This window comes from Hyaloscypha bicolor, assembly GCF_002865645.1.
Source record: "Hyaloscypha bicolor E unplaced genomic scaffold K444scaffold_126, whole genome shotgun sequence".
NCBI lineage: Eukaryota > Fungi > Ascomycota > Leotiomycetes > Helotiales > Hyaloscyphaceae > Hyaloscypha > Hyaloscypha bicolor.
Window position 1 is genome coordinate 1,987,819 of NW_020194628.1, and position 11,775 is coordinate 1,999,593.

The 11,775-nt window shown below is 49.9% G+C and overlaps 4 protein-coding genes across 4 annotated transcripts; 3 read left to right on the forward strand and 1 right to left on the reverse strand.

Moving 5' to 3' along the window:
- Positions 1–4,173: 4,173 nt before the first annotated feature.
- K444DRAFT_538814 (uncharacterized protein) lies at positions 4,174–5,527 on the forward strand (the record flags this gene model as incomplete). The annotated part of the gene is made up of 3 exons (XM_024875570.1): positions 4,174–4,263; positions 4,314–4,894; positions 4,948–5,527. 3 exons carry the CDS (start codon positions 4,174–4,176, stop codon positions 5,525–5,527), a joined length of 1,251 nt encoding a protein of 416 aa, XP_024732176.1.
- Positions 5,528–5,936: 409 nt separating this feature from the next.
- Positions 5,937–7,112, forward strand: K444DRAFT_569355 (uncharacterized protein; the record flags this gene model as incomplete). The annotated part of the gene is made up of 3 exons (XM_024877231.1): positions 5,937–6,469; positions 6,524–6,959; positions 7,018–7,112. Coding segments are annotated over exons 1-3 (858 nt in total), but the record flags the coding sequence as incomplete, so codon positions are not given.
- Positions 7,113–7,869: 757 nt separating this feature from the next.
- K444DRAFT_538653 (asm-1) lies at positions 7,870–8,228 on the reverse strand (the record flags this gene model as incomplete). Its single annotated transcript, XM_024875559.1, has 2 exons — positions 7,870–8,042; positions 8,096–8,228. The coding sequence occupies 2 exons, from the start codon at positions 8,226–8,228 to the stop codon at positions 7,870–7,872; spliced, it is 306 nt and encodes a 101-aa protein (XP_024732178.1).
- Positions 8,229–9,315: 1,087 nt separating this feature from the next.
- Positions 9,316–11,774, forward strand: K444DRAFT_597241 (uncharacterized protein). The gene is made up of 2 exons (XM_024878471.1): positions 9,316–10,229; positions 10,282–11,774. The coding sequence occupies exons 1-2, from the start codon at positions 9,478–9,480 to the stop codon at positions 11,498–11,500; spliced, it is 1,971 nt and encodes a 656-aa protein (XP_024732179.1). The 5' UTR covers positions 9,316–9,477; the 3' UTR covers positions 11,501–11,774.
- Position 11,775: the final 1 nt, after the last annotated feature.

Consider the following 11,775-nt stretch of genomic DNA (forward strand, 5'->3'; position numbering starts at 1 on the left):
AACTCGCTAAGCGAGGATTTGGGAAGTCTAGGGGCTATGCGGTTATAAATGTCTCGCAATTTCTCCCTAAAATTAATCGTTATAAAAATCTTGGAAAAGATTAATGTGCTATTTTTCTATTATATAACACTCTTATGGAAAATTTTAGGCGTTGCGTTGGGGATTAGTGCCACTTTCCGCACAAGGCAATTTTGGTGTTCTTGCGCGCACTCTGTAGATGGACGATTTTCAACGCCCGTCGCCTTCGTAGCCAGCTATTCGTGATGTTAAGCGCAGCTCTGTTGTACTTAATCGAGGTTGCCCAGGTATTGTGAGTTACTTCGGGGTACACGGGATGACAAAGGAGCTACAGCGTAGCGCCAAAAACAGACGAAGCTCACAATTTTTTTCACACGAAAAGGTGCGAAGTCGATTTTGCAAGCGACTGTACGGTAGAACCTCGATGTAACGATATCCTTGACAGTACGATACAGCCGTAAGGTCCCACGTTTTTTAGCCCTAGGCTTACGATATACCCCCCACAACGACTATCGTAAGAATTTATCATCCGGAGATTCTTTTTTTGGTGTAATATCGTTCTAATCGTCCAACCCAATGCATTAATTCCTCTCTTCCATAGGGCCTTCTACCCCCCAAACCCCAGTAATTCGGAGTCGCAGACTATCGATCTCACTGTTTCACAGCCTGCAGTGTTTACCACTGATTCTACAGGCCCTCGGCAGCCTAAAAAGCGTCGAGGAGCAATTACTGAAGAGATTCTTTATTAAAAGCCTGATTAAAAGTAAGGTTTTGACTTGTCAAAGCGAGGTTTTAGTTACGCGCGGTGGGCTGGTGTGGCAAAAAACACACGTGACATTGAAAATCCAATGCCACGTGATTTGTAAAATGGCTTGGACCGGCTCAACAAACTCAATCCCAAAATGTACACAGAGTACGGCAAATTTCCCGGTTGGCCAGTGGAAACTCCTAAACTCGAGGAAGAGACAAATGACGATTTGTCTTATTATCTGCAGATCCAATCGTCATTGTCACACATCCAAGGAGGTGTCGAGAATAGGAAATGGGAAGAGCAATTGCAATTGATAGAAACAGTCAAGAATGACTACACCAAGCAAATTGACACTGGCGCACTGGTTCCGATAAATAATACATCCTATCTCGACTTCATTCCTGATAGGAAAATCCCCAAGCTTCCAGAGCTTCACTTGCGCATGCCCACGGAAGTTATTACGATTCCCGATAATTAGGAAATGCGCGACGTCGATCCCACACCTCCAGTTGCACAGCAAACATTACAATTCCTAGCCATCTATACGGATCCTGAAATGAAATTAATAATAGCTGCAGCTCAAGCCAGCAATGAGAATATCAGCACAAATTCCCAACCACTAAATATATTTACAAATTTCCAGCCACCGAATATATTCCCGAATTCCGCACACATCGCTACATATGGTTTTCAGTGGGGGGATGATTCAGTACGAGAAGGTTCCTTGCATTCCCAGCGTCCTTCTCCGGTGCAAAGTTACTAATCCCAGCATACAATTGCCTAACCCTCTCCGGTTCCAAGTTTCCGTATTCAAGATCGCGGCTCACAACGTCCCTACTCAAGCATGAATGACCCCCAGTATTATCAGCAACAATATAATCCCAGATCCTAACTTCCAGTACGGATACCAAGGACCACCCTTTGCCCCAAGCTTCCCAAACTACAGCCCGAACTTCCCAAACAACTACAACCAAGCAACCAGGATTCGACAGGAATTACCGTGGATAGGAAGATGTGGAATGTGACAAACATGGGGTTTGATAGCAAGGAATGGAGACATTACAATATATACTTTTTTCATTTGCTTTTATTTGTTTTCATTTGCTTTTCACTCAGAGGCATAGTTATGGAAGCACTCTGAGTTACGGAATACACATGGATTCATTGAGGACGAGGACGAGGACGCTGCGAATAGCAAAATGGGGCGGATATGTTGCGTGGCAGGATGGCACGTGCACATGTAAGCGAGGACTTGCCCTACTTAGCTAGTTTCGCAGACAGAACTCAATCCTTCACCACAACACCCCGCATTCAACACCCTGGTATCTTTAATTTTTATTGTCTTCACGTGGGTGCACGTGATTCTTGATAAAACGATACCTCGGTGTAATCGTTAGTAAAAGAGGCTAAAATCGATATCGCTACATCGAGGTTCTACTGTAGTCCTGAAAGGTTTGTGTCGTATGTGTGTGAGAAAATAGCCGCGTGGTCATGGTTCACCACGCGGATTGAACGCCAAGAAACTCAAAATGGTCCGTTCGAATCAGGAGTGAGGGAGAAGTGAGGTGCTGAGAAGTGAGAAGAGGGGCCGTTAAACGAAACTTGCATTGTTCCGGTATGGCTGACGTAGCCATGCATAAATCTCCTTTTGTCGCTTGACATGGATGAACTGCTTGCCATATGTGGAAAAGTCAACTCAGACCCCTGAATCTCGTTGCCGGATAACCGTGAACCGCCTCCCAGGACCTCTGTGTACCTTTCGTACCAACCCGAAGTTGAACCTAACTGAGAAATTTTGAGTTCGAATAATTCATTGAATTGCACTCGCATTTTTGGTTCTTTTGAAGCTTTCTTCTTGCCCCTTCATTTGCATCCACTCCACATCTGCCAAGATGCCGGCAGCAAGTTTTGCACCGGCCGGGTGTTCCGGTCAGATGCACATCCACAATCGACCAAAGCCACCCGCCTCGCTCGCCAACCGCGTGGCTGAGAGCTGGAGATTGGTCCGGTGGGGGGGCCAAGTCCACCACTGGGCTGCAAGGCTGCTTGGGCCGCTCCCAGTTGGCCCAATGCCAAGCTCCCGCCGTCAACTCATTTTGCATGTGTCGCGTGTGATTTTACTGGAACGGGGGGGCTTTGGCGCCGGGCCAGTGAGCGGAGGACAGCGAACAAGATGTGGTGGTCAGGCATTCCTAGGCTGCCGTTGAAAGCAGCCTTGAGAACAGGACGGAATGGCGTCAAGTGAACTGTGAAGGGAGCCCGCAGGACGCAAAGACGCAGGACGCCTTGAGGGTTGAGATCGGATCGATACTTCAGCAAAGTCGCAGGGGAGGTGGAACGAAAACGACCGGACTGGACGGGAGTGGCGCTTGGACTTTTGAGTCTGGGGACTCGGGGAGAAGTGGATTGGTGGATTGATTGATTACTGGCCTGCTTGAGGTTTCGTCATCGTCACTAACCGCGGGCGACTTGCTTGCTGTTTTCGGCCTGAATAGGAACGACAAGAATGCAAGCGTTGTCGACTCCAAAAGGCACTCAACTGCTCGACTCGATTCGATTCCGGGACCAAGGGCTTCGCCGTGCTTAAATAAAGGTTCTCGTTGTGGATGGAGATGCGAGGGGTCCACAGTAGTATCGCATGTCCCGTGTCCCGTGTGAACGTCGTCGTAAGCCTCCGCTCGTTTGCGGTGCAGCCAATAGAGATGCCTGCCGCCTTGCATCAGGCAGCCCCTGCCATATGACGAGGCGAGACGTCCGCCCCATAAGTAATCCAGCTTCTCCTTTCTTGGCCACGATTGCGACTCTGCGAGACTGGTGCTGCACTGCTGGTGCTGTATCAGATCTAAGAATAAAGGGCTGATCTTCATGACCTATGGCCTATGACCAACCCCCATTCCGCCAAGAACCCCCCTCCGTCTGATATTACATAGTATTGACGTGAGCTTCGCCCAGTTTTGCGGAGCAGGTACTGTACGTCGGTCATCGGATCTACCTTTCCTGCGTCTCTGGCACTCTGCGTGCGGCTTTTCGTTTAACTGTGCTTCCTCCCGCCTTGCCTGCGTTGTACTTCTCGTACGACCCCTCGAGTCGTCCTTGCCTTCCTCAGTATTCGGCTCCAAGTTCCAACCTCTGGTGATGATAGCGTGACAGGGCGCAAACGGCCGACACATCTCAACTCTGGTTCACTTGAAATTTCTTTCCGCCACCTAATTTTTTACAATCGACCTCCATTCAATTTTCAAAGCACATTCATTTCGGTTGCAGCCATTCTTTAGAGCGTAACTCTCAGCAATAGCGATTCCGGGAAATCCGCCACTCCCAACGAGACAGCATTCTCCTTTCTTCTAAGAGACCCCTCCCCCGACTCAGCAGCGCCGGGTCTGTGATCACAGAGACTGCTCACCATGGGCCACCCGAACATGACGGTTCCATACGAGCCGCCTCAATGGAATTCAGCTCCCGCTTGGAAACTGCCTGGCTGGGGAGAGCCAGTGGTGAGTGCTTTCGCTTCAGCCCCCAAAGGCCGAACTGACAAATCATGAAGATGGTCGCGAGTATTTTAATTGCTTCGATGGTATTCAATAGGAGACGCGGCTTTCGCATTTTGGACAGGAGGAGACGGAGGAGGGATGGTCTTTTGGACGACGAGCCAGATTCAGCCCGATCTTCCGACGATCTCTTGACAAGAGATCAAATGTTGGCCAATGAAAGCGACGACGACGTGAGCGCAGAAACCCTGTCCACGGTGAAGAATGCGCCGAAAAAGAGAAGATGCTGCGGAACAGTACTCTACACACCAAATACGTCTCGATTTGCGGACCACTTCCACAGCAGGATCATGCAGAAATTCCCGTTCCTGATGGAAATGTTCTACTGGATTATCACCTTCGCCTTCTACCGGATTTCGAAGATCCTTTCGCAGGCCGTTTTCTCGAAAACTGGAATTTGGGAGATAGCGATGGATCACGGGCTAGCCATTCTCGAGTTTGAGCAGTTTTCGTGGTTGAGCTTCGTGTGGCCCGTCCACGAGCGGGACGTCCAGCAATGGTTCATGCATGGACATCAGTCATTGTTGACTATTCTGAACCGATCCTATGCCTTGATCCACATTCCAGGGACCGTCGGGTATGTTCTATTACGTCCATAGCCTAGAGCATCCAGCAACTGACACTTTCCAGCTTCCTTGGGTGGTACTATTATGTTGCGCCTTCGTTCAATACCTTCGCAGTCGTCCGGAGAACCATGACTTTGACGAATTTCCTTGCCTTCACGATTTTCATCTTTTATCCGTGCATGCCACCACGGTTACTCCCCCCGGAATACGGCTTCCTTGACAGTGTTGGCCGAAATAACGGACAGAGTGTATGGATGGAGGGCAAATACGTCAACTCCTTGGCAGCCATGCCCTCGATGCACTTTGCATATGCCTTCTCCATTGGTTGCGTCATGATGTACCATTCCGGAATCTTCAGAAGGACCCTCGAGCCAGGAGAGATCAGAAAATCGAAGCTTTGGGTCACATTTTACGTTTGGTTCGGTCTTTTTTATCCTCTCTTCATTCTGGTAACAATTGTCGCAACGGCCAATCACTACTATCTGGACGCTTGTGTGGGATTCTTGGTTACCATCATTGGTTTCTTATGTAATAGGGTGTTTTTGGTGTTTTTACCTTTGGAGGATTTGCTGCTCTGGTGTTTGAGGCTCGAGAAACCTGTCCCATCAACCGCAGATGGGGCTCGAAGATCGATCCGGGCGTAGGTGTTCTGAGTAGAATGCATTGGATATGGCGTTTGGTATAAGACTACTGGGCATTTATCATTCTGGTTGATACCACAGCATGGTTGTCACGGCGTTGCAAAGGGGGCGAGAGAAGTTGAGGAGAGAGGACTGCGGACGCGTCCAGAGTCTGGATCGATGGAACGATGAAAAGCAGAGCAATGGTTCGGGCTTTGAGAAGAAAACCGCCGTAATGGATGGTAAATAGAGATATAGAGAAGAGAAGAGATTTACCGAAGAGATTTTGAACTTGGCTTACTTCCTTGTCGTTAGAGCGATGTCGCTCTTCCTGCCTCATTTGTCTACAAGGTATTCGTTCAAATGGTCCGTGCGGCTGAAGTGAGCTCGCCCAGCCTCTCGAATATTTGGGGTAAAAAGCTCCGAGAGACAGCTCCCCCACCATCCTTTTCTCTTTGGCTTCAACAACAACGTCTCAAATCATATACTCTTCTGACTTCACAGTTTCCAGTCACTCTTTCGCAGCTTCTGCAACTTGATTAAATTTAGTGTTCCCCAAAACCAACTCGTTTCTCCTTTTCATCCGCGAGCCTCGTTGACTTCCTCCCAACCTCACCAATTCACCTTCAAAGCGACGCAATGGCGGATTCCATCGAGAATTTTGCGGAATTGATTCCGGGAGATACGCCTGCGGACGTCGATATGGGCAATGAAGTCATGGTCGAAATTGATGCCAGTGGTGCTGGAGCCGATAACGACGACCACGAGAACGGCCTCCCCTTCCAGGAAGAAGCCATGGAAGACGCTCCGGTCCGTGTCACGTACATTGACTACCTCAAGTCTCCGGTGATTGGATTGCTGGTTGGGCAAGGAGATGAACAGGCGCTTTTGACTGCTCATCAAGCTCTCCTGATAAGCAGTCCTTGGTTTGCGGATGCTTGTGCTAAGTTCAGCGATGAGGTTTCTGTTAGTATTCCAAGCTGTCACTTGTACAAAACAATTCTCTAATGCAGTTGCCAGGAGCGCCGAATTGACCTTATTGACGAAGACCTCGACGCCGTTGGATGCTTCCTCGAATTCCTGTACACAGGCGACTACTTCCCGCGCAAACTTCCCGGCACACGAGATCTCGAGAAAGACCCGCACACGCCCGACGTCGACGAGACAGGCGACCAGCTCCTCAAGCACGCACGAGTCTACACGCTCGCCGAAACGCTCAGCCTGCCCATCCTCAAGACCCTCGCCTCCTCGAAGATCCACTGCGTGAACTCGACCGCCAAGGGCGAGATCGCATACGCCAGATACGTCTACGCCCACACACACAAGGACGATACCGCGATCCGGGCACCCGTGGCGAATTTCTGGGCTACGAGGAGTCACACCCTGCGGACGGAGGCGGAGGACGAGTTCAGACAGATGTGTTTGGAGTTCCCGCAGTTCGGATACGACGTCCTCAGTAAGCACCCCATTACCAAGATGTCCTATATCTATATAGATGCTAATGAATCAAACAGCGCGTGTCTTGGACGAGAAGGTCAAGCGAGAAAAGCAGGAGAAAATGCATCCCTCTTCAGCGCACACACCAGGCAGCTCTCGAAAGCGTGCTCGCGGCATCTAGATCCGAGCTTGGGAGGATTGTCTTCGCTGGAGTCTGGAGCCCGTTTCGGTCGCATTTCGAGCCTTCGCTTTTCTGCACATCTGTACAACTAGAGCTACCTTTTGCCTGCTTCATTCGTGGGGAATAATCACATAAAAGGGATGGGAATTTGCGGGTGTTTCTCACAGGTGTATCAACAGACAAAAAGCTCTTATATAGGCGCTCTGAAAATGTGAAGATAGCATGCAAGAAGAGAGCCTCCGGGTCAATTTTCGTTTTCATGTCAATTTTATTTCGTTGAATGATGCTGTGGCTACCCTGTTAATAAGAACGAGCATAAAGGTATCCGATTCCAATTGCACGCCATTTTTCTCGCCCATTTCTCAACCCAGAGATTCTCCCCCAAAAAATCGAAATACTTGAAATCCGTCAGTCATAAGAATAGGAGAGAACTCCGCCGCGCAGGCGTCAAAAAGCGTAGAGCAGTCCCCGGTCCCTGTTGCACCGTTACACCAGAAAGAATAAGCTAAGAGTACAAAGGCGGGAGTTGCTCTCCGTTAGGGCCCGTTGCTCTGTAATCGCCAGGTTGCGATTGAGGTTGGGGCTCCTGGCTTCGTGGGATTTGCGCAGCAGTGGGAAAACCGCGGTTGATGGGGTGGTAGAGAAGAGCTCCGATATTGTGAACGAAGAGGGGATAAAGCAACTCGGTGATCTTTTCCTTGTTGGCGAATTCGAGGGCGCGTTCAAAGGGAATCCTAGAAGTCAATGGTCAGTTTCCATCATGGCCGATACCGTGCAGATTGACTGACCAGACGCCTTTCAAATGCATTGGGCCAATCTTGACGACGTGCTTCTGTTTCTCGCTCTTGAGAATACCGTCGCGGCGGCCTCGGGTCATACCTGCAACATTGAGGAGTTTGGTGCCGTTGATCATATGATTGTCTATTCCAATTAGCAACGGAATAAATCTAGACTTGCTCCGTAAGCAGATTTACCTTCTCGTCGGGCAACGCAAGTACCCTTGACATCAACTTGAAAGCACAGAGTCCCCTCATCCTCCCAGAGAGTAGCCGTGACTCGCGGCTTCACACCTGGAGGAGCAACTTGTCCCGTTGTATCTCCAACCATCTCTTGCTGAGCATATCCTCCTTGCATGTCCATTGTAGCCATTGGGGGAAGTTGAAGACCTTGTTGTGGGGGTGGTGGATAGGGGCGATTCGGATCTTGGGGGTAACGCAGCTGGATGTCGTAGGAATATTGAGGGTATTGGCCTCCAGGTTGGACCTCCTGGCCCTGCTGAGGAGGTGGGAGAGCGTAAGGCTGGCCGCCGCCGCCGCCTTGTGGGGGTTGTGCGTACGGTGAACTGTGCGCTGAAGCCATTGGAGAAGTGATCACGGAGTCGGTATCGGACGGCTGGTCAGTTCTTGACCGTTTGAAGGTATTTGGAAGATGGTTCAGGCCCGACCTATCGAGACCATCTGTGGTTGTCTATTATTAGCGTTGTGGGGTGCGGAGACGGGGATCAAGCTTACTCCGCCTGGATTGAAGCTGTCTTCTCGCGTCGCCTTGCAAGGAGGTTCCGACAGCTTTCCAAACTCAAGAGTACGACGATGGGATCAAGGAAAGTAGAATAGAGGAAGAAAGAAAAAGAAAGTCGTTCGACACAGCCTTGTCAATTGTGCTGGCTGGCGCCTGGCGGGTGAGACGGCTTGGGGTGCATTAGCGAAGTGCGCTGCGTGAAAGCAAGCCATCAAAGAGGCACAGCCCCCATGTGAAACACTTTCGATACCTTCCCTACCTTTGATCTGGGTTGTTTGCTCTCCGGATAGCTGCTGGAGGCTTCTGGAGGCTTCTGGAGGCTTGCAATTACGTGAGACAATAAGACGAGAGTGTGGTAGAGACAACTTGCAGCGTTGGGGATGTACCCACTAAGTACATCCGAAACCTGTCAGCGAGGACCGAGGAGCATGGCAGGACAAAATATTGAAGAGTTGAAAGCGAAAACACATTACCAATCTCACCGACTCTTTCGTAAGGGGTAGCGCAATTTCCAAAGTTTCTGTGCATGATAGAAAGGAATCAGCGTTACAGGAAAGTTGGGACGGAAGAAATCTCTACATTCCCATACTACTGTCCTCAGCGTCATTGCGTACCTTGATTGGCTCGGTAATGGCTTCTCACAGCGGCTGCCCCACGCTGGACAGAACTTTTGAAGCACAACCCCGCCATAGCACATAGCACATGACTGAACTTGACCTCTTCTCAGCAACGCCCAGCTTCGACAACCGTGCCAGGAAGACCGGATCTGGGATATCTGATGGCGACTTTTCAATAAGAATCTTGAAACTCTGACAGCCCGTGCAGGTCAGCCGCCACCATGGCCTCCAACGCGACGGCCACACTCACGTCGCTCCTCCGTGGCTCGACGATTGAGGACCACGAAGAAGTGCTCAAGGCTGCCAATGCCGTCCTCAAATCCTCCAAAATCAATCCCGAGGCTCTTCACACTCGAGTTGTGGCACTCCTAAAGTTGGACCGCTTCAACGACGCCCTCCGAGCGCTCGACGATGGGGGAGACAAACTTGCGGAAACCTGTGTGCTGGAGAAGGCGTATGCGTTATACAAGACGGGGCAGCTAGCAGAAGCCGAGAAACTTGTGCAAGGAGCGAACACACGCGGTCTGAAGCATGTCGCCGCCCAAGTGGCTTATCGCGCAGAGAAATTCGAGGATGCCGCAAGATTATACAAGGAGCTGAGTTCAGGAGCTATGGCAATAGAAGGGGAAGAAAACGATTTAAGAATCAACAGTTCGGCGGCAGATGCGCAGTTGGAGTGGCAGGGAAACGGCGACAAGGTGGAAACGAGCAGGAAGAAGCCATCCCGCGAGGATCTCGAAGCATTTGAGACTTCCTACAATGCTGCTTGCGGGTGTATTGCAAGAGGAGACTTGGGTGCTGGAAGTGTGTTGCTGAAGAGAGCTAGAGACTTATGCGAGGCGCTTGATGAGCTAAGTGACGAGGAAAAGAGAGCTGAAGTTCTGCCGATCATGGTTCAACAGGCGTTTGTTTTCACGAAGCTGGGCAAGCTGGAAGAAGCGGAAGTTCTGCAGAAGATGATAAACATTGCTGAGTACGTTGGGAAAATTCCAAAAGGAGATCTATTAATATTAACACGAGTATAGTGTCCCTGAGCCACCGTCCCGAGTCATTGCGCAAAACAATGCATTGGCAGCCACGACCCATACCGATAACCCGTTCATGACCCAACGCATCTTCGATTCAGTCCCCAACTTATCTCACACCGAAAAACATTTTGAGCATCAAGCGAGCATACTACAGCGCAATAGATACACCATCGACCTACAAGCACAGAAATATCCGGGAGTCTCAAAATCTACTTCTTCGGCCATCTTAAAATCGCCTTCCCCCACGATTTCGCCATATATCAGCTCACTGTCAGTTCTCAATGCTGCAGCACATGCAAAGAGTGAGACGGGAAAAGCGAGTTTAAAGTCAATTTTGCCCCTTTTAGAGAAACGCCCAAACGACGTTGGCCTAATACTCGTTGTCGTTCAGCTCTATCTCCTAATCAACAATCCTGGTCCTGCCATAAGTCTTCTAGAAACCTTCTTCAGGCGCCTAGAAGAGTCAACCACTCCAGCAGACCAAGATGTACGCTACGCTCCCGGACTCGTAGCACTCATCATCTCTCTCTACCGCTTATCCGGACGGAAATCGCCCATAAAAACAGAGTTTAGAAAAGCTGCTTCCTACTGGCGCAAGAAATCGAAACCATCTCTCTCCCTCCTCCGCGCAGCAGGCACCTCGCTTCTAGAATCTTCCAACCCTGAAGAACTCTCTGCGGCAGGTGAGATCTTCTCCAGCCTACGTTCCCAAGACCCGAACGACCGCACTGCGATTGCTGGCTACGTCGCCTCCTATGCCACATCCGACTTTTCAAAAGTATCCTTCAACCTAGACAAACTAACACCTATCTCTCGTCTCATATCTGGCATCGATGCCGCAGCTCTCGAAGAGGCGGGGGTCCCTACTCTCCCTGCACCTTCCGCTCTTACCAGCAAGAAACGCAGTCTAGATGAAAAGGATAAAGAGAAGCCGGTACCAGTTAAGAAGAAGAAGATTAGCAAGTCGAAGATGCCCAAGGACTTCGAAGAAGGGAAAAGGATGGATCCAGAGAGGTGGCTGCCGTTGAGAGATAGGAGCACGTATCGGCCGAAAGGCAAGAAAGGGAAGAAGAAGGCGATGGAGATGACGCAAGGTGGTGTGGTGAAGGAAGAAGAGAGCTTAGAGTTAGCGGGTGGTGCAGGGACGGTTAAGGTTGAGAAGGCAGGTGGGCCGGGTGGAGCGGGCAAGGCGAAGAAGAAGAAGGGGAAGAAGTAAATGCCATGATTCTGAGCGTAGTGAGAGCATAGCATGTAAATTGAAGAGCTACGACGTTTGAGCAAAAGAGTTCCGAACACTATTCAACCATCTCAAACCTTGTTCACGGGAACATGAGTTGGTGCAACAAACGTCTGTTCCGTCATTCACAATCTACCGCCAATCTCAATGTACCAGAACTTTTGGAACATTGAGTAGATGTGCAATAAAAGTCTTTCGATCATAGGATTCACTCGAAGACCTTGACCTAGAATTGGTAATGAATCAAGTTGAGT